Source organism: Nerophis lumbriciformis, linkage group LG16 (genome assembly GCF_033978685.3).
Source record: "Nerophis lumbriciformis linkage group LG16, RoL_Nlum_v2.1, whole genome shotgun sequence".
Taxonomy (NCBI): Eukaryota; Metazoa; Chordata; class Actinopteri; order Syngnathiformes; family Syngnathidae; genus Nerophis; species Nerophis lumbriciformis.
The window spans coordinates 24,176,789-24,202,598 of record NC_084563.2 but is presented as its reverse complement, the minus strand read 5'-3'; the positions used below and the strand labels follow the sequence as shown (position 1 = coordinate 24,202,598).

Below are 25,810 nucleotides of genomic sequence, written 5' to 3'. Positions count from 1 at the left end.
ACGATGGATCGCAGGGTGTGGTTGTGCGTTGCCTTGGCGACCGGCGTCCTTTGCCTCGGCCTGGCCCCCCTTTGTCGAGCCGAGCACCACCATGAAGAAGACATGGACGTGGAGGACGACATGGAAATGGACGTGGACATGGTGAGATCGGATGACGAGCTGGACGAACACCTGCATGACGACGACGACGAGGCGCCTCCCAAAGCTCCACCCGCTCCCAAAGTAAGTCCGCTGATTGGCGGTGAAAACCGTTGAACGTGTCCGCAAACATTTGAAAACTGGTCTTAACGCAGATGGTTTCATAAAGACACATGGCATGAGATTGACCAATGTGTTTTTTTTTCCAGAGCCAATACAATCACCATTATTAGTAGTCAAGGAGGCAGATAACTGATATTTGCAGTAAAAGTTATCTAAACAAATACCGGACTATAGAGCGCTCCGGTATATAAGAAACACCCACTACATTTTCGAATAGAAAATATATTTCCATATAAGAACCCCGTTTCCATATGAGTTGGGAAATTGTGTTAGATGTAAATATAAACGGAATACAATGATTTGCAAATCATTTTCAACCCATATTCAGTTGAATATGCTTGTCCAGGGTGTACCCCGCCTTCCGCTCGATTGTAGCTGAGATAGGCTCCAGCGCCCCCCCGCGACCCCAAAGGGAATAAGCGGTAGAAAATGGATGGATGGATGGATGCTACAAAGACAACATATTTGATGTTCAAACTGATAAACTTTTTTTTTTTTTTTTTTTCAAATAGTCATTAACTTTAGAATTTGATGCCAGCAACACGTAACAAAGAAGTTGGGAAAGGTGGCAATAAATACTGATAAAGTTGAGGAATGCTCATCAAACACTTATTTGGAACATCCCACAGGTGTGCAGGCTAATTGGGAACAGGTGGGTGCCATGATTGGGTATAAAAACAGCTTCCCAAAAAATGCTCAGTCTTTCGCAAGAAAGGATGGGGTGAGGTACACCCCTTTGTCCACAACTGCTTGAGCAAATAGTCAAACAGTTTAAGAACAACGTTTCTCAAAGTGCAATTGCAAGAAATTTAGGGATTTCACCATCTACGGTCCATAATATCATCAAAAGGTTCAGAGAATCTGGAGAAATCGCTGCACGTAAGGGGCATGGCCGGAAACCAACATTGAATGACCGGCACTGTATCAAAAACCGACATCAATCTCTAAAGGATATCACCACATGGGCTCAGTAACACTTCAGAAAACCACTGTCACTAAATACAGTTGGTCGCTACATCTGTAAGTGCAAGTTAAAGCTCTACTATCAAAGCGAAAGCCATTTATCAACAACATCCAGAAACGCCGCCGGCTTCTCTGGGCCCGAGATCATCTAAGATGGACTCATGCAAAGTGGAAAAGTGTTCTGTGGTCTGACGAGTCCACATTTCAAATTGTTTTTGGAAATATTCGACATCGTGTCATCCGGACCAAAGGGGAAGCGAACCATCCAGACTGTTATCGACGCAATGTTAAAAAGCCAGCATCTGTGATGGTATGGGGGTGCATTAGTGCCCAAGGCATGGGTAACTTACACATCTGTGAAGGCACCATTAATGCTGAAAGGTACATGCAGGTTTTGGAACAACATATGCTGCCATCTAAGCGCCGTCTTTTTCATGGACGCCCCTGCTTATTTCAGCAAGACAATGCCAAGCCACATCCAGCATGTGTTACAACAGCATGGCTTCGTGAGAAAAAGAGTGCGGGTACTTTCCTGGTCCGCCTGCAGTCCAGACCTGTCTCCCATCGAAAATGTGTGGCGCATTATGAAGTGTAAAATACGACAGCGGAGACCCCGGACGACTAAAGCTCTACATAAAACAAGAATGGGAAAGAATTCCACTTTCAAAGCTTCAACAATTAGTTTCCTCTGTTCCCAATCGTTTATAGAGTGTTGTTAAAAGAAAAGGTGATGTAACACAGTGGTGAACATGCCCTTTCCCAACTACTTTGGCAGCCATGAAATTCTAAGTTAATTATTATTTGCAAAAAAAAAAATAAAGTTTATGAGTTTGAACATCAAATATCTTGTCTTTGTAGTGCATCCAAATGAATATGGATTGAAAATGATTTAAAAAATCATTGTATTCCGTTTATATTTACATCTAACACAATTTCCCAACTCATATGGAAACGGGGTTTGTATTAGCCGCACTGGACTATAAGCCGCAGATGTATACGTTGTGAAATTAGTTATTTACACAGAAATATTTTGTAAATGTTTATTTACATACCTTAATTGTTTCTAAACGGTGTCTGTAACACGGCTGATCAAACAAAACAGAAGTTGTATACATCATACAAAAATAGGGCTGGGCGATATGGACAAAAGTATATATATTTTTACTTAAACTTGATATTTAATGTATATCGATATATTTTTTGGTGAAAGTATACATATAAAGATATTCATTTTTGAGCAATATTCGGTGAAATTGAAGTGAATGTCAACTGTACTGTAAAGTCAGTGACACTTTTATTAACTCAGCTAGTCAAAAAAGAAACGGTTTAAGTAGTACAGAATTACATAACATTAATAAAACAGAAAAATATTATTTCTACGTCAAATAAATAACATAGCTGTGCAAATATTACAAAATGTAACAAACTCCGATACATAAATACATTTGCAGGCAGGCACTTTGTGATATCCCTTCCTGGTTCGATGATCTGCCGTATCTTACCTCTGATTGGCCTTTCCCTAACCAATCGTGACTCATCGTAGAGGAAGGGAAGGGGTTTAGTAGCCCATGAGAGGGAGTGAGGAGCGGGGGAGAACAAGGAACACAACAAATAAGCGGCGTTTGGTCATTTTAACGTGAAATAAATTATATCAATATTACGATATTTTCCTAATTCATATCTTGTTTAAAAATATATCTTACAAACTTGATATATCGCCCAGCCCTATATAAAAATATAATATATCAGTATATATTATGTACTGTATATATATTATGTAAATATTACATATATTTTACATTGCTATTATGGTACATTTTTAGTCTACTTTATACCTGCATTATCCTTCCATCCTTATCCTTTCCATCCTTTTGTAACTGAGCTACTGTGTGGAACAATTTTCCTTGTGGATCAATAGTTTGTCTAAGTCCCAAGTCATGGACCCACTAGCTGCGCAAGCTAGCTTTCCAATCAGCTAAACAGACTCAATAACTCCATGGTGGCATCTTGGTGAATTTACTGAGGAATTTGTGAAACTGAAACAACACAAAAAGAATACCTTTGTAAGTTAGTAGTAGTAGCACACACCCGAACGTTTTAGCATGCTAATGACGCTAGGTTAATTACTTTATATGTACAAATATGCATGAAAAGACTCCTACAGACAACACTTATGGGACGGTTTAGTAAGTTATAAATTGTTTTAGTTATATTGGAAAACTTATGAGCGTTGCTCGGAGTGATGAATTAATAATTTTTTCGAGCAGAGTTGATTTTATTTCCGGTTCAAGGCATTAAAACAGTAAGTACATTTTCAAACCCGCATCACCTGCAATTTTGCACTCGTCCAAAAGATAGCCCCATATGACAAACAATAACACACCTTTTCAGTGTCTCTGCTTGGGTTTTAATGACATCTTTTGAGCAGATCATGGCCGTTAGCGAAGTAAAATTGACTAACTACCCGCACCGTTTTTAAAGCCGCAGGATGCAAAGCGTAGGATAAAAGTAGCGGCTTTTAGTCTGAAGTAGCTGGACAACACTTTTTTTTTATTATTATTGTTGTTGGGAAACGTGGGACCAGTAGCAACATAGTTTTTATGCGGCGCTAATGTTGTGCTTAATTTAGCAGCAAAAGACGTTTATTACGTGTCTAAGAGGAGCAAAACATTTGCATTTCAAAAATATGGAAATTCTCCTGGGAAAATATGGCATTTCCCTTCATCACAATAACTCACAATCTACTTAATGTTATACAATTAAATAGCAGTTTATAAATGTATTACATTGTAAGATTTTCCTTGTGAGGAACATTTCAATAAATTGATTATATAAAAACAATTCTGGGATCATTTCTTCCTGGATGTTACAGAAAGTATGAGAATGTGTGAGCTGCTGCCTGCTCTTTACTAATACGATAATTAGTCAAGATATTTAAGCAAAGTTTGGATTTTTGGCTGAGATTTCTTTTGTCGTTTTCATGTCCATCCATCTATCACGTTATTGTTTGATTGACTCACGGAACATGAAACTGTGCGCTCCTTTAATGAGTGCATGCTCCGAGTGTTGACGATGGAGGCTTTTTTAGCCACCCTATCGCTGCAGTAACTAAAAATACGGGACTGGGAAGATGTCAGGAAGGACAAAAACTGGATATCCCAGGAGGAAATGCAAGTTTGGACATGTAGACGAAGATGTAGATGCCAGAGGGAGACCACTCATGAATGTAGCTGAGCAGACCGGAGAAGAATTCTCACAAGAACTGAAATAAAGGCCTTGTCAACTATCAAAACAAGGTTGAGCATAATTTATAATGAGATTACCATATTTTCCGGACTACAAGGCGCACTTAAAATCAGCTTCTTTTTTTTTTCATCAACTCGACATTGCGCCTTATAACCCGGTGCGCCTAATGTAAGGAATAAGTTTGGTTGAGCTTACCCACCATGAAGCTATTTTATTTGGTACATTGTGTAATAATTGTAACCAGTAGATGGCAGTCAAACATAAGAGATAAGTGTAGACTTCAATACGATGGCAATGTGACTCAAGTAAACAACACCAACATTTCATATGTTCCATTGAAAATACAGAACATTACACACGGCGCTCAAAAATCTATCAAAATGTTTTAGTACGACTTTGGTAAGCTATGAAGCCGCACCGCTTGTACTGTGATTGTACTGTGCTTCAACATACGAGTATTATTATGGTGTGTGTTATACACAACATAAGACATATTCTGGCGTTTTGTTCGGCAATATTGTGCAAAAGCAACTTTTCTTACCTTCTGGTACCTGCTGATCTGTATTTGGGATCTGCATAAATCCTGAAAAATTGTGTGTGTTCGACGCCGTAGTCGATAAGATTCTTTTTCTCTATCTTCTTGTTATGGGACATTCATCCTCCGCTGTTGCCATTTCTAATATAAAGTAGTGTAAAGTTCTTACTTATACCTCTCAGTAAACTTGCCATGGAAGCGCTAAAACATACCGGTGTAGTGAGTTAACATTATTCACCCAAGGAACTTTAGATATTAGAGAGTTCCAGTCGGACGGTTTTTCACGGGACACATTTCCGGCGGATGAGGAGATGCTGCTCCGTTACTGATTGAAGTAAAGTCTGAATGTCATTACAACAGTTAGCTCCATCTTTTGACATTTCTTCTACTCCCGTCCTTGCACGCTACACCACTATAACAAAGATGACGGGGAGAAGACGCTGCCGAGGGTGAGTCACGTAAATAAGACCGCCCACAAAACGGCGCATCCTGAAGAGATTGTCAGAAAGCGGCTTGAAAATGATCTGTAAAACATAATCTATGCAACATTTCGACCAAAGAACACCATGTAGACCACAATAAAGTCTTTTACATAAAAATAAAAAAATAAAAAAAATAAAAATTATAATGTGACTCATTTAATGCGCTTATAATGCGGTGCGCCTTTATATATGAAAAAAGCAAAAAAAACCAGACCATTCATCGGCAGTGCATCTTATAATCCGGTGCGCCCTATGGTCCGGAAAATACGGTACTATCTACTTAACTAATTTATATATTTTTATACTAGTTCTGATAGTTCTGTTGTAGTAAAAAAAAAAAAAAAAAAAAAAAAAAAAAAAAGGCTGATACGATATTCATCAAAGTGCCAAATATAGCTGGTGGATCTCTACATGCATGTGACGTACCTTTTTAAACTCACACATTGGCTGGCCTGGCATGCATATTCCACGCGTCACTCCCTTCCTACAGCTCTGTGTGACAGAGTTGCACCATTACACTTGTTCAATTCAGTTTTAAGCCCTCATGCCAATGCTGTCGGGTCTCAACTTGTGCAGGTGACCTACAAGGCTCCAGAGCCCAAGGGTGAACACTTCTTTGCCGAACCCTTCCACCGGGGAACACTGGACAGGTGAGCGCACGTCCCGTCTCCTCCATAGGCAACTAAGCACAGAGGAAGTGAGCGCCTGTCAATCATCTTTCAGTTGGGTGCTGTCGTCCGCCAAGAAGGAGGACACCGATGAAGATATTGCCAAGTATGATGGTGAGTGCACCCCCCAATTCCATCCTAGAACAATAGGGTGGACCATGTGGCCTAAAATCTCAATCACGGGTGCCAGATTTGGCCCGCAAATGCCTGGAAATAATATGCGGCAACTAATTACCTTGTTTTTGTCTATTATGACGGGGGGTAAATAGGTACTGCTTGTAATTGCATACCTTTTTAAACTTTTAATAGTACCCAATATTGCAATAAATATTATATAATCATACAATTATTTTTTTTGTCAAATTTAAAAAATAATTAATGTCTGCCTGTTATCCATCAAATTGTACACTGTAGCACAGTGTCCCCAACCACCGGTCAGTGGATCGATTGGTACTGGGCCACCATAAATATTACTGTAAAATTCTGGCGACAAAGCTGCCATTTTTCCCCTGTAAAAACAAACAGTGGTACTGTTTTTTCCCCCCATTTACCATATGTTGTAAAAAAAAAAAATATTTTACAGTAAAATTCTGGTAACTGAGTTGTTTTTTACTATAAAATCTACAGGTCTTTTTTTATACTGTATGAAAAAAAATCTATTAGGAGTGTCAAAAATTTATTTTCAAATGAGTGATTATTATTTGTAACGATTCTTAATTGATAAAATAAAAATTTAAATATATATTTTTTAAGTAATGTATTGATTTTAAATTGGAGGGAGAGAGAGCATACTGTAAATTGCAGCCTCTTGTGATAGTGATATACAAGTACAGTAGGTACCACTGTATTGTAGGGCTGCAACAACTAATCGATTAAAATTGATTATAAAAATAGTTGACGATTAATTTAGTCAATTCGTTGGGTCTATGCTATGCGCATGCCCAGAGGCTATTTCTATTTTTATTTTTTCATAAACCTTTTATTTATTAACTGCAACATGTACAAACAGCTGAGAAACAGTAATCAAAACAAGTATGTTGCCAGTATGCTGTCTTTTTTTCCAATAAAATACTGGAAAGGATAGAAATGTAGTTTGTCTATTTTATCCGATTATTAATCGATTAATCGAAGTAATAATCGACAGATTAATCGATTATCAAAATAACGTTAGTTGCAGACCTACTGTATTGTTGCCTCATTCCTGTGTGACTGAAGCATGAAGGAGTGGGCCTTCCAGGAGTAGTTGCAGTGTGCTCAAACAACCACCATGTGGCATCTGTGAGCAAATACTGTATTTTCTTTTCTCTTTCAGGCTTATCAGGTCAATGGTGCATTCATCACTCACACTTTAAGTGAGGATAAAAAAACAAACAGACCCACTGTATTATACAATGGCTCCTAAATTTAACTGCTGACATATCCATCCATTTGCTACCGCTTGTCCCGTTTGCAGTAGCACATTGCATTGTAGTATTGTTCTAAACCATAATCCACTTGCTAACTTGCTGTTGATTTAAAACTTGACATTAGTTTTTGGAATTACTACAAATGTGCGTATCGATCCAATACCAAGTAAACAATAATAAAAACAATGATTTTGTAATTAACTTTGCTGTGATCACTGCAATTTCGGCCATTTCCTGATACGCTTATGCTTGTTTACTTTACTGTCGATTTTTGTGCCAATCCGCCCAACTGTGTTTACATCCAAGAGCTCTAGCTTAGTGGTTAGCATGGCTTCTTGTCTCTTGCAGTGTGGAGTCTCGCATTGTTTAGGAGCTGTTCCTCGTCCTCCAGTCTTCCACTTGGAAGAAACCTAGTTTATTTACCGCCATGGAGGCAAGTGCTAGTGACTTAAAAGCGGCACATTATCCGTGCTCACTAGCAAGGATGTTACATTTCATTTAGGATGCAATGACCTTGGCAGGACACCGTTAGAACGTCTTATTATTATCACGACATGGCGATATACAGTGGAGCCTCGATTTACCAACATAACTGGTTATTGAACGGGGTTTGTATATGGAAAAGTTTGTACAGTGAAGCCAATTTCTCCCTAAGAAACAATGTAAATATGAATAATGGGCTCTTGCCTCAACAAAAGTCCATATTTTAGTGAAGTTTTGTACTCTTTGAACCAGGGCTGGGCGAAATGGACCAAAACAGATGCCCCGGTATTTTTAGGTTGCATCGCGGTATATGATATGTAACGTTATTTTAACCAAAGGGTTTAATTTAAACTCAACACCACATTACTGTTCCTACTAGTGTTCTCAAATTACTTTTAAAAAGGAATTATAGTTACTTGTTACTAGGGCTGGGCGATATGGCCTTTTATTAATATCAATATTTTTAGGCCATGTCACGATACACGATATATATCTCCATATTTTGTCTTAGCCTTGAATGAACACTTGATGCATATAATCACAGCAGTATGATGATTCTGTGTCTGCATTAAAACATTATTGTTCATACTGCATTAATATATGCTACTTTTAAACTTTCATGCAGAGAGGGAAATCACAACTAAGTCAATTTAGCAAAAGTGTATTTATTAAACAGTTATTAAGCAGTGGCACAAAAATGTATGTCATTTCAAAACAGAAAGTGCAAGATTGTCAGAGACATTTTAAAACAAGCTATTAGTGCACTTTTGTGCATGATGTCACTAAGATGACATATCAAAACAACACTAAATTAAAGTGCACTTTTTGTACAGAACGCCACTACAATAGTTTAAAACAAATAAAGTGCACTTTTGTGCATGATGTCACACAAGATATTTCAATAAGTGTCACATAAAAATGAGCTGCATATCAAATAGTGTATGTCATACGGTGTTGATGTGGAAATGGTTGCTTTGGCATTTTGTTGGTGTGGCGATTTATAATCTAGTCGATATTGAATCGAATCGTGGGACACCCAAAGATTCGCAGCCCTAGTATCTAGTCGATACTATGATTACATCGATATTTTTTAGCATCACAAAATCATCTTTAATTTTTTTTTAAATGTGTTATATTTATCAACTCAGGAAATATATATCTGGACACATGAGGACTTTGAATATGACCAATGTATGATCCTGTAACTACTTGGTATCGGATTGATACCCAAATTGGTGGTATCATCCAAAACTAATGTAAAGCATCCAAACAGAAGAATAAGTGATTATTACATTGTAACAGAAGTGTAGATAGAACATGTTAAAAGAGAAAGTAAGCAGATATTAACAGTAAATTAATAAGTACCGTATTTTCCGCACTATAAGCCGCCCCGGGTTATTAGCCGCACCTTCAATGAATGGCATATTTCAAAACTTTGTCCACCTATAAGCCGCCCCGGACTATAAGCCGCGCCTACGCTGCGCTAAAGAGAATGTCAAAAAAACAGTCAGATAGGTCAGTCAAACTTTAATAATATATTAAAAACCAGCGTTCTAACAACTCTGTCCCAAAATGTACGCAAATGTGCAATCACAAACATAGTAAAATTCAAAATAGTGCAGAGCAATAGCAACATAATGTTGCTCGAACGTTAATGTCACAACACACAAAATAAACATAGCGCTCACTTTCTGAAGTTATTCTTCATTCGTAAATCCTTCGAATTCTTCGTCTTCGGTGTCCGAATTGAAAAGTTGGGCAAATGTGGGATCCAAAATGGCCGGTTCCGTCTCGTCGAAGTCATCGGAGTCAGTGTCACTGTTGTCCAGCAGTTCTGTGAATCCTGCCTTCCGGAAAGCTCGGACCACAGTTGTGACCGAAATATCTGCCCAGGCATTTACGATCCACTGGCAGATGTTGGCGTATGTCGTCCGGCGCTGTCTGCCTGTCTTAGTGAAGGTGTGTTCGCCTTCGGTCATCCATTGTTCCCACGCCGTTCGCAGTCGTGATTTGAATGCCCTGTTGACACCAATATCCAGCGGTTGGAGTTCTTTGGTTAATCCACCCGGAATGACGGCGAGTGTTGTATTTGTGTGCTTCACTTGTTTTTTGACACCATCTGTGATGTGGGCGCGCATAGAGTCGTATATCAACATGGACGGAGCTGTGTGAAAAAAGCCACCCGGCCTCTTCGCGTAAACTTCCCTTAACCACTCGCTCATCTTTTCTTCATCCATCCATCCCTTCGAGTTAGCTTTTATGATGACGCCGGCTGGAAAGGTCTCTTTTGGCAAGGTCTTCCTTTTGAATATCACCATGGGTGGAAGTTTCAGGCCATTAGCATGGCAAGCTAGAACCACAGTGAAGGACGACTTCTCATTCCCTGTGGTGCGAATATTCACCGTACGTGCTCCCGTTGTATCCACAGTCTCCACAGTGCGGTTCACAGGAATATCAGTTGCTGTGAAATAGTAATCCGTGTGAGGATGGAGAGATTGCGTCTTTTCATGAACCGGATCCTTGTCGCTTAGTAGGAGCCATTTTGTGGTCTTTACAGATGTAAACAGGAAATGAAACGTACGGTAATATCCGCACGCTTTTTCTTCTTCTACGCGGGCGGGTGGTTGCTTACAGTAGAAGAAGAAGCGCTTCCTGTTCTATGGGGTCGGGTGCTTACCTTGGCGGTTGCTTGCGTAGAAGAAGAAGCGCTTCCTGTTCTACCGGGAAAAAAGATGGCGGCTGTTTACCGTAGTTACGAGACCGAAACTTTATGAAAATGAATCTTAATATTTATCCATATATAAAGCGCACCGGGTTAAAAGCCGCACTGTCAGCTTTTGAGTAAATTTGTGGTTTTTAGGTGCGGCTAATGGTGCGGAAAATACGGTAGATTAATAATTTGTTTTCTACCACTTGTCCTTAATAATGTTAACAAAATAGGTAGATAAATGACACAATATGTTACTGCATATAACAGCAGACTAATTAGGAGCCTTTGTTTGCTTACTTACTACTAAAAGACAAGTTGTCTAGTATGTTCACTATTTTATTTAAGGACAAACTTGCAATAAGAAACGAATGTTTAATGTACCCTAAGATTTTTTTGTTAAAATAAAGCCAATAATGCCGTTTTTTGTGGTGCCCTTTATTTAGAAAAGTATCAAAATACATTTTGCTACCGGTACCAAAATATTGGTATCGGGACAACACTGGGTTCCACTAATCGAAATGTCTGTGGTCGGCCCAATTGATTTCATTTACATCGTCAATATTGCGCAACCCTCCTCCGACCCATGTCCTCTGGTTTGAAACATGATGATGATGATGATGATGATGGACAGGCAAGTGGGAGGTGGAGGAGATGAAGGACAGCAAGCTGCCCGGCGATAAAGGTCTGGTCCTCAAGTCTCGAGCCAAACATCACGCCATTTCTGCACAGCTTCTACGACCTTTCATCTTTGACAACGACCCACTCATTGTTCAGTAAGCACACACACACACACACACACACACACACACACACACATACACAACCACGTTGCGGAAGATCAATATGTTAACCGTGTAACCTTTGTGTGTCCAGGTACGAGGTCAACTTCCAGTCCGGTATCGACTGTGGCGGTGCTTACATCAAGTTGCTGACTCAGACGTCCGACCTGGACCTGGTCAGTGTGAATACGCATCACGTGGTCTTAACATTTTAGCTTGACCGCACAGTACACCGCACTGACCTTTTGTGTTGACCTTGCGTGTGCGCTAAGGACCAATTTGTGGACAAAACGCCGTACACCATCATGTTCGGACCGGACAAATGTGGCGAGGACTACAAGCTGCACTTCATCTTCCGACACAAGAACCCCATAACCGGAGAGTATGAGGAGAAACACGCCAAGAAGCCTGACGCAGACCTGCGCACGTACTACACGGACAAGAAGACACACCTGTACACACTGGGTAAGACGCACACACACACATTGTGTCAGAGCTGGTGACTCACTTGTTGCCATGGCGCCCCCCAGTGGTGAACCCAGACAACAGCTTTGAGGTGCTGGTGGACCAGACGGTGGTGAACAGCGGCAACATGCTGACCGACATGAGCCCCCCCGTCAACCCCCTGGCGGAGATCGAGGACCCCGACGACCACAAACCCGAGGACTGGGACGAGAGGCCCAAGATCCAGGACCCAGACGCCGTCAAACCCGAAGACTGGTCAGTGCTGGTCTCTTGTCTGGTTGCCGTGGAGATGACCCACTCGAAGGCGTCTGTAGAAACATCTAAATTTGTGCGTACTTGTGCCAGGGATGAAGACGCTCCCGCTCAGATCGCCGACGACAACGCCGTCAAACCCGAAGGCTGGTTGGACGACGAGCCGGAGTACATCGGAGACCCCGATGCCGTCAAACCTGAAGACTGGTGTGTTACCACGGCGACCGTCACATGACTCCCAACGGCCACTCGCCCTGACCCCTTTTGGTGTGTGTCTGCCTTGCGCCTCCAGGGACGAGGACATGGACGGCGAGTGGGAGGCGCCTCAGATCCCTAACCCCGCCTGCGAGGCGGCGCCCGGCTGCGGAGCCTGGAAGAGACCGATGATGGACAACCCTGACTACAAGGGCAAGTGGAAGGCCCCCATGATTGACAATCCCAGCTACCAGGTGAGTTGAGATCGGCTGGACACTACAGTGGAACCTCTAACTACAAACTTAATTGGTTTTTGAACATGGTTGGAAATCCGAGTTCGCGTAGTAAAGCACATTTCTCCATAAGAAACCATGTAAATATGAATAATCCGTTCCAGCCTCAACAAAAGTCTATTTTGTGTACAAACCTTCACAAAAATATAAAGTGCTACACAGCAGGAGTTTTTAACCTTTTTGACCTCAGAGCCCACCTTTTCCACCAGAGAGGGGCCCACTCAAATATTAACACTGAATTTGTCATCTTACTCTTGATTTTGAGTGTATTCAATAATTATATCTAAAAGGGGTGTGGGAAAAAATCGATTCAATTTCGAATCGCGATTCTCATTTTAAAAAAATCGATTTATTTAATTATTTTATTTATTTATTTATTTATTTATGTATTTATTTTTAATTAATCAATCCAACAAAACAATACACAAACCCGACCCAGCAACACTCAGAACAGAAATAAACAGAGCAATTGAGAAGAGACACAAACACAACACAGAACAAACTAAAAGTAGTGAAACAAAAATGAATATTATCAACAATAGTATCAATATTAGTAACAATTTCAACATAGCAGTGATTAAAAATCCCTCATTGACATTATCATTAGACATTTCTAAAAAATTTAAAAAATGAAGTGTCACAGTGGCTTACACTTGCATCGCATCTCATAAGCCTGACAACACACTGTCCAATATTTTCACAAAGATAAAATAAGTCATATTTTTGGTTCATTTAATAGTTAAAACAAATTTACATTATTGCAATCAGTTGATAAAACATTGTCCTTTACAATTATAAAAGCTTTTTACACAAATCTACTACTCTGTTTGCATGTTAGCAGACTGGGGTAGATCCTGCTGCAATCCTATGTATTGAATGAATAGAGAATCGTTTTGAATCGGGAAAATATCGTTTTTGAATCGAAAATCGCGTTGAATCGGGAAAAAATCGATTTTGAATCAAATCGTGACCCCAAGAATCAATATTGAATCGAATCGTGGGACACCCAAAGATTCACAGCCCTAATATCTAACCTACTCATAGTTTAACAGGATAAACTTTGTCAAATGATATGATAGGGCGTATTAATTACGGTACAAAGATTATATATAGGCTTAGGTCAGGCGGATTACAAAAATAAATGCTAATTAAATATACTGCAAAAAAAGGGACTCATAGAAACTGAGTTACATTTACATACAATTAAGCAGTGCTAAATTAAATGAATTCTAAATAAAAAATATAATTTGTACATGTTTGTTAAACTGTCAATAAAATTTAAGTTCAAATGAAAATACAGCTTCACCGCTTGAGTCATAATTTTTGCGCTTAAGAAACTTCCCTGACTTCAGCTGCAGACGTTTTCTATTTGTTTGAGATTGCCATAACTGCCACGAGTGGTGGAAAAGGGTATTACAACAGAGTACCACTGCAGCCCATACAGACCACGTTTTTTGGGCGGCCCAACAATGGAACCTGGCCCTATGGTTAAGAAACACTGCCATATAGTAATCAATATAAAACAAACAAGGAGGTGATGGATCAGTTTTTAATAACAAGCTAAACTGTGCTGTATGCGCTGCTCTGCCAACACTCGTACAAGTCCCTTTGGTGCCTTCACAAACTTATCAGAAATCACAAAAAACCTATTGCTACACTAATAAATATTTTTAAAAGATAAAATCCACTTGCATTAACATTGGAGAAAGAGGAGCTGACTACAAAGGAGCACCAAGGGAGAATGGGGGGAGGGTCCATCAGTGTGTACTTTGAAAGAGGGTCCACTGAACGAGAGTGGGACGGGATAGACTCATTTATCCCACAATGGGGAATTTACGTTGTTGCAATGCAAGTTTAAACATGCAGTAGCGGAAGTAAAACGTAATTGGTTAAAAAAAACAAAACTTATTGGGCTCCAATATGTATAGATAAAAGATCAAATAAAAATCAGTAACATCATATTGCACACCAAGATAAAAGATCACAGTAACCACACAAGTGCGTTGTAAAGTCTTATGGCTGTGGGTAGGAATGTAACAATCTAATGCTGAAGGAGATACTCGGGTCTTCCAAAGTGCTGTGCATGGGGTGGGAGGGATTAGACATTATGGCTGTCAACTTCTTCTGTCAGCCACCTCCTCAAAGCTGTCTAGTGGGCAACCAAGGACAGAGTCAGCTCTCAATCAGTTGCTCCCCATCTTTTTTCCAGAAAAGTCTGGTCTCATTACAATTAAAACTTGCAGTACAAAGCCTGCTTCGTTGCTTCTTCCATACTTGAGCGCCATTAATGTACTCCTCACAAATAGTGTTTCCCCTAGACTGCAAAGATACCTGTGGTGGGTGTGGTCAACATAACATCGAGTAATTAGCATCATTTTGTATAAAAAGGCTAAAAATTTATACATTTAAAAACAAATATTCATTAACAAATATTTATATCGTTTAGCCATATTATCAATTGTTGCTGCTTTCTGCACAATGTACTTTGAGATCTTTTCAAGTGTTAAGAGACTTGTAGTGTCTTTTTAAATGAAAAACTAGCAACAAATCTAGCATCTTCTTCTGGTGTTATTATAGACTGTACTCGTGTTCAGAGACTACTTATGTCCCTGACGAAAGAGGCGAGCTTGACGTCACACTTGCTTGGCGCTGTTGGACTTTGTCTCCTTAAAAGCCGCCACTGTCCTCTTAATATTTGCTCATTTTATAGACTGCTGTCTGCGAGTATATCTGGGATATACTGAATTTACGTCCGCTATGAAAACATGCTGACAACACTCCAGCCAATGGCGTGCGTTTTGTTTGCAACCAGTTTCGGAGAGGGACAAGCAGTAGAAAATGGATGTATAGACCGTTTCGGCAGCGCATTTTTCGGTGATCAGTAGGGGTGTAACGGTACACAAAAATTTCGGTTCCATACGTACCTCGGTTTAGAGGTCACAGTTCGGTTCATTTTCGGTACAGTAAGAAAACAACAAAATATAAATTTTTTGGGTTATTTACCAAATTTGTAAACAATGGCTTTATCCTTTTAACATTGGGAACACTATAATTATTCTGCCCACGTTAATCAACATTAAACTGCCTCAAATTGTTGCTCAGCTTAAATTAAATGACAAAACTTTTCTTCTACATATCAAAAGTGCAACATTAAACAGTTTGAAGTCAACTTATCATGCTTAATTTATTACAGCATTTGGGAAGCCTGTAGTTGACTTTTATTATGTAAATGTTATATTTTTATCAACATGTGATAGCAGGGACCCTGCCATTCAAAACTAGGCTGCTCCATTACTAATGATTAATGTAACTATAGCTGAAAAAATAGTACAGTAGCAATAGGAGAGACTATTCATCCCTGAACACCATGGAGTTCATGTAGGCTTAATGGTGCAATTACATTATTATATCAACTATTAGAGACAGAAACTTCATTTAACATAATGTTCTTTTTTTGCTGCTTCAACACAGCTCAATCAACACAGAAAAAGGTAAAGTGAAATAACAGACAGGGCTTTGCTGTCCGTAACACACACACACACCGCAAAATGAGCTAACGTTACGCTAAAAGCTCATTAGCCTTCACCTCAAGCCAGGACTGCGAGCAAGCTCTGCTGCCGTTTTATGTTTCTAGAAGGTCAACGGGCTCATAGTGATGTTACTAGGGCGGCATGGCGTAGTGGGTAGAGCAACCGTGCCAGAAACCTGAGGGTTGCAGGTTCGCTCCCCGCCTCTTACCATCCAAAAAATCGCTGCCGTTGTGTCCTTGGGCGGGACACTTCACACTTTGCCCCCGGTGCCACTCACACCGGTGAATTGAATGATGGTGATCGGAGGGGCCGTTGGCGCAAATTGCAGCCACGTTTCCGTCAGTCTACCCCAGGGCAGCTGTGGCTATGAAAGTAGTTTACCACCACCAGGTGTGAATGATTGATGGGTTCTACATGTAAAGCGACTTAGGGTACTTAGAAAAGCGCTATATAAATCCCAGTTGTTATTATTATTATTACTAGTAGTTGACTGGGAGGTGTTTATTATAATTTGGGGAGAGTCCGCTGCCTGATGCTTACCTGCTAAACACCTACCTGCTCATCACGAGCACTGACACATGCGCTCTGAATACACACTGCTGATTGGCTGTTACCGCTCTGCGTGTAATCAATCAGATGGTTGTGTGGGTGGGACAATGCTGCCTGCTGCAGAGTACTGACAGAGACAGGCAGAACGAAGCGGAGCAGCTTGTTAAGACTTTAGCTTAGGCGTCTACTTAATATGTTCGTGTGGAAACGGTTCAATACAAATACACGTACCGTTACACCCCTAGTGATCAGTCTTTTTTCGGTGGTCGAGTTTTCGGTACATCACTTGTCAATAGTGCAAAAATAGGCTTCATATATCGATTCGTACTTTAACGACCAGCTAATGTTTTTTGTTCGTGTGGTTTGGATTTGATGTCAGTTTTTCCCATGTTTGCAAACACACACCGCCCATGCCTGAAAGGTGATTGGCAGAGAATGAGGAAGCGTAGTTGTGAGTTTGCGAAAGCGCGGACTCAAAGAAATGAAAGTGTTTGCTCGGGAGTAGGGCTGGGCGATATGGCCTTTTTTTAGTATCTCAATATTTTTAGGCCATATCGCGATACACGATATATATCTCGATATTTTGCCTTAGCCTTGAATGAACACTTGATGCATATAATCACAGCAGTATGATGATTCTATGTGTCTACATTAAAACATTCTTGTTCATACTGCATTAATATATGCTCATTTTAAACTTTCATGCAGAGAGGGAAATCACAACTAAGTCTTTTTAGCAAAACTGTATTTATTTAACACTTATTAAGCAGTGGCACAAACATTCATGTCATTTCCAAAACAGAAAGTGCAAGATTGTCAGTGACATTTTAAAACAAGCTATAAGTGCACTTTTGTGCATGATGACACACAAGATATTTCAATAAGTGTCACATACAAATGAGCTGCATATCAAATAGTATATGTCCTACGGTGTTGATGTGGAAATAGCTTCGGCATTTAGTTGGTGTGGCACCGAACGGAGATGTTGAAATATTCCCACTTGAAGCCAAACCACCGTCAGACAATGGACCCCGTACTGTTTTTGTTGGGAATTAATTATTCCTCCATTTGTTACCAGATTTGCACCTTCTTTCTCTCGTACTACCACTCAAACCACACTGTTAGCTGTTAGCATCACAGCTAACGTTACCATGTCGATATTTGTCTGCTCCACGGGAGCGTGTGACGTTGCTCACGTGACAGTATGTGACGTATGTAAGAAGGTGCGCTTGTTTTAAGTGTCTGTGAGACGGCGAGACAGGAAAGAGTGAGAAACGCATGCAGTTTAATGCCCCGCAGCTAAAAGCAACTGCGTGAGAATGTATGCTCGATATCACGATATAGTCATTTTCTATATCGCACAGAGACAAACCCGCGATATATCGATATATCGCCCAGCCCTACTCGGGAGGTAAAACCTGTTGGAATTGTGCCGTTTATCATAAGATTGGTAATAAAAGTTAAAAATAGTGTCAGACTTTGATTTCTTCTTGGGTTTGTATATTAATTTTAATGTGTTTTCAAGTTAAAAAAAAACTAATTTTCAAGGTGTGCCATTGATCAAAATGTTGTGGCGGTGCATTAAGGGGAAACCCTGAAATAGTATTTGTTTTAATTTTTGTTTTTTGACTCAACGATTCCCTCCTCTCTATGCTGATGTGTTGTCTTTTTGGTACTCATGTTGAGTTAAAAAAAAATGGCCAAACGAGAAAAAACAGACACACGCTGAAGTGACTCGGAGTGTACTGCACAGCAAGCGACATGGAGGGCTCTGCCTCCCCAAAAATGCTTTGCCCTGCCTTTTTGCCTGCAGGCGGGACACAAAATGAAATATTGGTTCGCACACAGAGGCATATATGGCTCGTAAAGTTTGCAAATAGAGGGGTTCGTAAATTGAGGTTCCACTGTCCCTGGTAGGTTATCACCTTTTTAACCAGGGATCTTGTTGTCTCTCAGGGCATCTGGAAGCCCAGGAAGATTCCCAACCCGGACTTCTTCGAGGACCTGCACCCGTTCAGGATGAGCCCGTTCAGCGCCGTCGGACTGGAGCTGTGGTCCATGACCTCCGACATCTTCTTTGACAACTTCTTCATCACCAACGACCGCAACGTGGCCGAGCGCTGGGCCGCCGAGGGCTGGGGCCTGAAGAGGGCAGCAGAGGGCGCTGCTGAGGTGACTAATTGCATGATAATCATGTCTGCTGTCCGCCCTCCTTTTTTTTTTTTTTAACTGGAGACGAACATGACAACGTTTCCCTGCTTCCTCCCAGCCGGGTTTGGTCGCTCAGATGCTGAACGCTGCAGAGGAACGTCCCTGGCTTTGGGTGGTCTACGTCCTGACTGTCGCCTTGCCGCTCGTCCTCATCGTCGTCTTCTGCTGCACTGGCAAGGTAACACGTGATGTCATAGTGTGAGTGTGTGTGTGTGTGGATGTTATCCGGGTCAGGCGAGTCCGACCATTTCACAGGAAGTGTTGAACCGTGTGCCGGTGTTGATGTCGCCATTTGTCTTTTGTGCAGAAGAAGAGCGAGGCCCCGCCAGCCGCCGAGTACAAGAAAACCGACCAACCTCAGCCGGACATTGTGGAGGAAGAAGAGGCCGAGGAAGACAAGACCAGCCCAGGTCTTTTTCCTCCTTCGCTTTTTCTCTTTCCCCTTTTCTTCCATTTTATTCACTGAAGGTGTGCTTGCAGAAGGCGACGAGGGCAGCGGCAGCGAGGAGAATCCTGCAGAGGAAGAGGAAGCAGAAGCTGAGAAGAAGGAGGAGGAGGAGGAGGAGGAGGAAGAGGAAGAAGACGAGGAGGAGGAGCAGGCGACGGGTGACGAGGTAAATAATTTTTTTTTTTTTTTTTTTTTTTTTTTTTTTACAGATTTACTGTATATTTAGGGATGGGTACCGCTCACAGTTAATTCGATACAGTACCAATTTCCAAATACCGGTACTAGGGTTGTACGGTAAACCGGTATTAATATAGTACCGCGATACTACTGAATCATATTCGGTATTATACCGCCTCTAAAAAGTACCGGTGCATAATTTTTTTTTAATGCATTCTTAATATTTAACAAATAAAGTCCGCTTACAGCTGAGCTAAAGGGAGCTCCACTATTCCGCCCATAAAATCCAATAACCATCCAAAAAGCGCAAACAATTCTCCATTTACAATTCGTGACTTGAATATTAACCAAGTATTAATGATATTGTTAATATAAGCGCTGACGCAGACAAACTATTTATAGTGGCGCTGTAATCACTTCCTGTGTGCCAATGTTGACATCGACTAATCAGCTGATTCCTCGCTTCCCTGCTCCCTATAAGTTTATTGTAGATCATAAATCATGCCTCCGACCTTGATAGCAGAAGGCTTAGGATATAATCCGACAAGTTGGGTCACTTTGACAGCCATCTAGGACTTGGAACTGGCGAGAACGACACGAAAAGCGCTTGTTCCTCCCACCCCTTTTCTTTGTGAGGATTATGAGACATTTTTCATCGAAATGGGAATACCGTATTTTCCGCACTATAAGGCGCACCTAAAAACCACAATTTTTCTCAAAAGCTGACAGTGCGCCTAATAACCCGGTGCGCTTTATTACGATTCATTTTCATAAAGTTTCGGTCTCGCAACTTCGGTAAACAGCCGCCATCTTTTTTCCCGGTAGAACAGGAAGCGCTTCTTCTTCTACGCAAGCAACCGCCAAGGAAAGCACCCGCCCCCATAGAACAGGAAGCGCTTCACCCGCCCCCGGAAGAAGAAGAAAAAACGCGCGGATATCACCGTACGTTTCATTTCCTGTTTACATCTGTAAAGACCACAAAATGGCTCCTACAAAGGACAAGGATCCGGTTCATAAAAAGACGCAATCTCTCCATCCGCACACGGATTACTACCGTATTTCACAGCAACTGATATTCCTGTGAACTGCACTGTGGAACGGGAGCACGTACGGTGAATATTCGCACCACAGAGAATGAGAAGTCATCCTTCACTGTGGTTCTAGCTTGCCATGCTAACTTCCACCCAGGGTGATATTCAAAAGGAAGACCTTGCCAAAAGAGACCTTTCCAGCCGGCGTCATCATAAAAGCTAACTCGAAGGGATGGATGGATGAAGAAAAGATGAGCGAGTGGTTAAGGGAAGTTTACGCGAAGAGGCCGGGTGGCTTTTTTCACACAGCTCCGAAGGCGAACACACCTTCACTAAGACGGGCAGATAGCGCCGGTCGACATACGCCGGGCAGATAGCGCCGGTCGACATACGCCAACATCTGCCAGTGGATCGTAAATGCCTGGGCAGATAGTTTCGGTCACAACTGTGGTCCGAGCTTTCCGGAAGGCAGGATTCACAGAACTGCTGCACAACAACAGCGACACTGAATCCGATGACTTCGACGAGGCGGAGCCGGCCATTTTTGGATCCCACGCTTGCGCAACTTTTCAATTCGGACACCGAAGACGAAGAATTCGAAGGATTTACGAATGAAGAATAACTTCAGAAGGTGAGCGCTATGTTTATTTTGTGTGTTGTGACATTAACGTTCGAGCAACATTATGTTGCTATTTATTGCTCTACACCATTTTGAATTTTACTATGTTTGTGATTGCACATTTGCGTACATTTTGGGACAGAGTTGTTAGAACGCTGGTTTTCAATATATTATTAAAGTTTGACTGAACTATCTGACTGTTTTTTTGACATTCACTTTAGCGCAGCGTTTTTTTGACATTCACTTTAGCGCAGCGTAGGCGCGGCTTATAGTCCGGGGCGGCTTATTGGTGGACAAAATTATGAAATATGTAATTCATAGAAGGTGCGGCTAATAATCCGGTGCGCCTTATAGTGCGGAAAATACGGTATATGAAAATCCCAGCAGTCTGCATCCTAATAACAGCAGACATTGTACAGTAAGGGATGTTTTATTATGTTTGTTGGCTCTCATGAAGTCTGCAGTGAGTCGAAATCAGTGATGAAAGGGGAAAAGCAAACGTGATGCGTTTTTGAAGTTAATGCACAGCGTATGCTTAAAATAATCAAAATACGTAAATATTTATTATAAATGTGCCCGTTATTACATTACATATATACTATATATACATATGTTTTAAGGGCTTTATAGGCTCCATTTGTAAATGGAATTTTGATCGCATTTATTTAATATTTAGACTGCATATTAAAAAAAAATCCTTCCGTCATGTCTTTCATGATTGTGAGTGATGGGCAAAATTTAAAAAAAAGTGCAGTTCCCCTTTAAGGGCGCCTTATAGTCTGAAAACTACGACCATCAAATATACTGCATTAGAAAAGACTCAAAAATAATTGGCAAAAAACAAAAGTATATACAATTATGTTGTGCTCGCGTGCAAGGGCGGGAGTGGAAGAAGTGTCAAAAGATGGAGCTAACTGTTTTAATGACATTCAGACTTTACTTCAATCAATAACGGAGCAGCATCTCCTCATCCGCCGGAAATGTGTCCCGTGAAAAACCGTCCGACCAGAACGCTCTAAAAACTAAAGTTCCTTACAATATCTGAGTTATTGTGCAGAAATATGGGGAAATAACTATAAAAGTACACTTCATTCATTAACGGTGTTACAAAAAAGATCAATTAGAATAATACATAATGTTGGATATAGAGAACATACAAACCTTTTATTTATGAAATCAAAGATACTGAAATTCCACGACATAGTGAATTTGCAAACAGCTAAAATTATACACAAAGCAAACTATAACCTGCTACCCAAGAATATACCAGAATTCTTCTCAAAAAAAGAGAAATATAATCTTAGAGGAAAATGTAATTCAAAACCTTTGTACGCACGTACAACACTTAAGACCTTCAGTATATCAGTATGTGGAATTAAATTATGGAATGAATTAAGCAGGGAAATCAAACAAAGTACTAATATGATCCACTTCAAGAAACTCTTCAAACTGAAAGTGTTTACAAAGTACAAAGAAGAAGAACCATGATAAACATTCTGAATTTATTTCATCCATCCATCCGTTCATTTTTCAAAATAATCTTACTCATCTCACCATATGAAATATAACTTACTTCACCGATTTATTTATTTATTTATTTTTATTGTGATTACTTATGGAGTATATTGTGAATAAATTGAGAACAGGAAGTGAACAAAAGTTTTAGCTAGAGATGTCTGATAATGGCTTTTTTGCCGATATTGTCCAACTCTTAATTACCGATTCCGATATCAACCGATACCGATATATACAGTCATGGAATTAACACATTATTATGCCTAATTTTGTTGTGATGCCCCGCTGGATACATTGAACAATGTAGCAAGGTTTTCCAAAATAAATCAACTCAAGTTATGGAAAAAAAAATGCCAACATGGCACTGCCATATTTATTATTGAAGTCACAAAGTGCATTATTTTTTTTAAACATGCCTCAAAACAGCAGCTTGGAATTTGGGACATGCTCTCCCTGAGAGAGCATGAGGAGGTTGTGGTGGGCGGGAGTAAGGGGTAGCGGGGGGTGTATATTGTAGCGTCCCGGAAGAGTTAGTGCTGCAAGGGGTTCTGAGTATTTGTTCTGTTGTGTTTATGTTGTGTTACGGTGCGGATGTTCTCCCGAAATGTGTTTGTCATTCTTGTTTGGTGTGGGTTCACAGCGTGGCGCATATTTGTAACAGTGTTAAAGTTGTTTATACGCCCACCCTCAGTGTGACCTGTATGGCTGTTGATCAAGTGTGTATTGCATTCACTTGTGTGTGTGTGTGTGTGTGTGTGTGAAAAGCCACAGATATTATGTGATTGGGCTGGCATGCAAAGGCAGTGTCTTTAAGGTTTATTGGTGCTCTGTACTTCTCCCTACGTCCGTGTACACAGCGGCATTTTTAAAAGTCATAAATTTTACTTTTTGAAACCGATACCGATAATTTCCGATAATACATTTTAAAGCATTTATCGGCCGATAATATCGGCAGTCCGATATTATCGGACATCCGTAGTTTTAGCAACTGTTATGTAAAAGAAAACGGGTAGGATTTAATATAAGCTCTGCTTGTTCCTACTCTTTTTCGAACATGTTGAAAAGAGAAACTTGAAATTGTGATGTATCATGTTTAGGGCTGCAACAACTAATCGATTGTAAAAATAGTTGGCGATTAATTTAGTCATCGATTCATTGGATCTATGCTATGCGCAGAGGCAATTTTTATTTTATTTATTTACTTTTTTTAATAACCCTTTATTTATAAACTGCAACATGTACAAACAGCTGAGAAACAATAATCAAAATAAGTATGGTGCCAGTATGCTGGGGGTTTTTTTTTCCAATAAAATACTGGAAAGGATAGAAATGTAGTTTGTCTCTTTTATCCAATTATTAATCGATTAATCAAAGTAATAATCGACAGATTAATCGTTAGTTGCAGCCCTAATCATGTTGTATTCTTGCATGTTCGAAATAAACTCAAACAGTTATCTCTTATGTTTGACTGCCATCTACTGGTCACACTTATTACACCATGTACCAAATAAAATTGCTTCGAGGTCGGTAAGCAAAACCAGAATTATTCCGTACATTAGGCACACTGTCGAGTTTTGAGGGGAAAAAAATGATTTTATGTGTGACTTATTTCGGAAAATACGGTACTTTTAAGCATTTTTGAGGTAATTTCTTTGTTGGAACTGAACATTGCTGCATGATTCGGTAAGCCAGGTAGCGTCACCTGGCACCGATGGATTTTGCGTGAATCGGTGCCCATCCCTTGATGTGATCCACATTTCATGGTCTTTGAGTGTTTGCCTACCAATATGTTTATACACCACTCTCCTCCTCCCAGAAGTTGGAGGACGACGTTCTGCGAAGATCTCCCAGGAACAGGAAGGTCAGAAAGGACTGATGACTCTAAAACAGCCCTGACCGTGACGACCGCCACGCCCCTCCCTCCTAACATTCCCGCCCCCTCGCACCCACCCCCCGCCCCCTCCCCTGCGGTCGGAGGCCAGGCAGCCTAAAAAGTAGGACGTGGACGGGCAAGATTCCAGACCTCCAATAAGGACGACCAACGATTCCAGTTACCCAGTTAGCGTCACTAAAAGATTTAGTTTTGATCCCGCGTTCAGCTAAAACTTCCGCGTCATTCCCTGGCGACAGCTGAGCAGACCACCCTGGCCCAGCAGCCCCTCCCATGAGCAACCTGACAGGGCGAATCCGAGGAGCTGATGAATAATATTATTAAATACGTGCAATTACGACCTCGCAGGTAAACTTGGATTTGACCCCTTTGGCGAGATTCTAACCAAAGTAGACCCCGACTCTTCAAAGTTCCATCAATTGGCGTTGAGTGATTAAGGAGTCAGAAGCGTTGGCGAAGTGGGCGGTGGTGACGTCACAACTTGCCAAGCCTCCTTTTTCCATCTTGCTGAGAAACATCTAGTCCCCTTTCATCAGGCGGGCGTCAACCACAGCGCTGGCGCCAAGGAAGAAGTGTTAGTCAACTTATTTGGATTTCAAAGGCGTTAAAAGGTGAAAGGTCAGGGGAGCTCTGCACTGACAGGCTGCTGGTGGAACAGGAAGTGAGCGTTGGGAGGTGTTTCCATGTGAGGGATCATGTTTGAGGGGTTTCTCCATCCCGCAAAATCTTCCATTTAACCCTTTTTGTTTTTTTACCCCCTCCTGTTAGCTAGTTAGCTAGATGATTTGCCTTGGCGGTGGTACTCGAGTCTGCTTTCTTTTACGGTTGGAGAACAAAAGCGGCGCCGGACTTCTCGTGTCCCCGTGAAGCAAGCTGCCCACTAACAGACTATACACAGCATCAGCTCCACTCTGTAGCTCTGCTGCTTGCTCCCCTTCTTCTTTTATAAACCTACCTTTCTTATGTTTCGAGATGGCCCCGCCTCTTCCTGCTGAGATGCCGCCAGGAGGTCCGACTTTGCCTAGAAATACTGTGACACAAGCTGATGTGTGCACTCGGCGTTGTTTTGATGAATAAAAAGGCCAAATGGAACCGGAAGAA

General features: G+C 40.9%; 1 protein-coding gene across 2 annotated transcripts; it reads left to right on the top strand.

Annotated features, from left to right (window-relative positions):
• On the top strand, window positions 1-25,810 carry canx (calnexin). Of its 2 annotated transcripts, none has more exons than XM_061976839.2 (14): window positions 1-222; window positions 6,064-6,137; window positions 6,211-6,269; window positions 11,386-11,527; window positions 11,628-11,709; window positions 11,806-11,998; window positions 12,064-12,253; window positions 12,344-12,457; window positions 12,543-12,699; window positions 18,774-18,989; window positions 19,087-19,206; window positions 19,336-19,438; window positions 19,509-19,642; window positions 24,638-25,810. In XM_061976839.2, exons 1-14 carry the CDS (start codon window positions 4-6, stop codon window positions 24,692-24,694), a joined length of 1,860 nt encoding a protein of 619 aa, XP_061832823.2. In that variant the 5' UTR covers window positions 1-3; the 3' UTR covers window positions 24,695-25,810. The 2 variants fall into 2 exon arrangements, with proteins under 2 accessions (XP_061832823.2, XP_061832821.2); XM_061976837.2 differs by having other exon boundaries at window positions 24,635-25,810.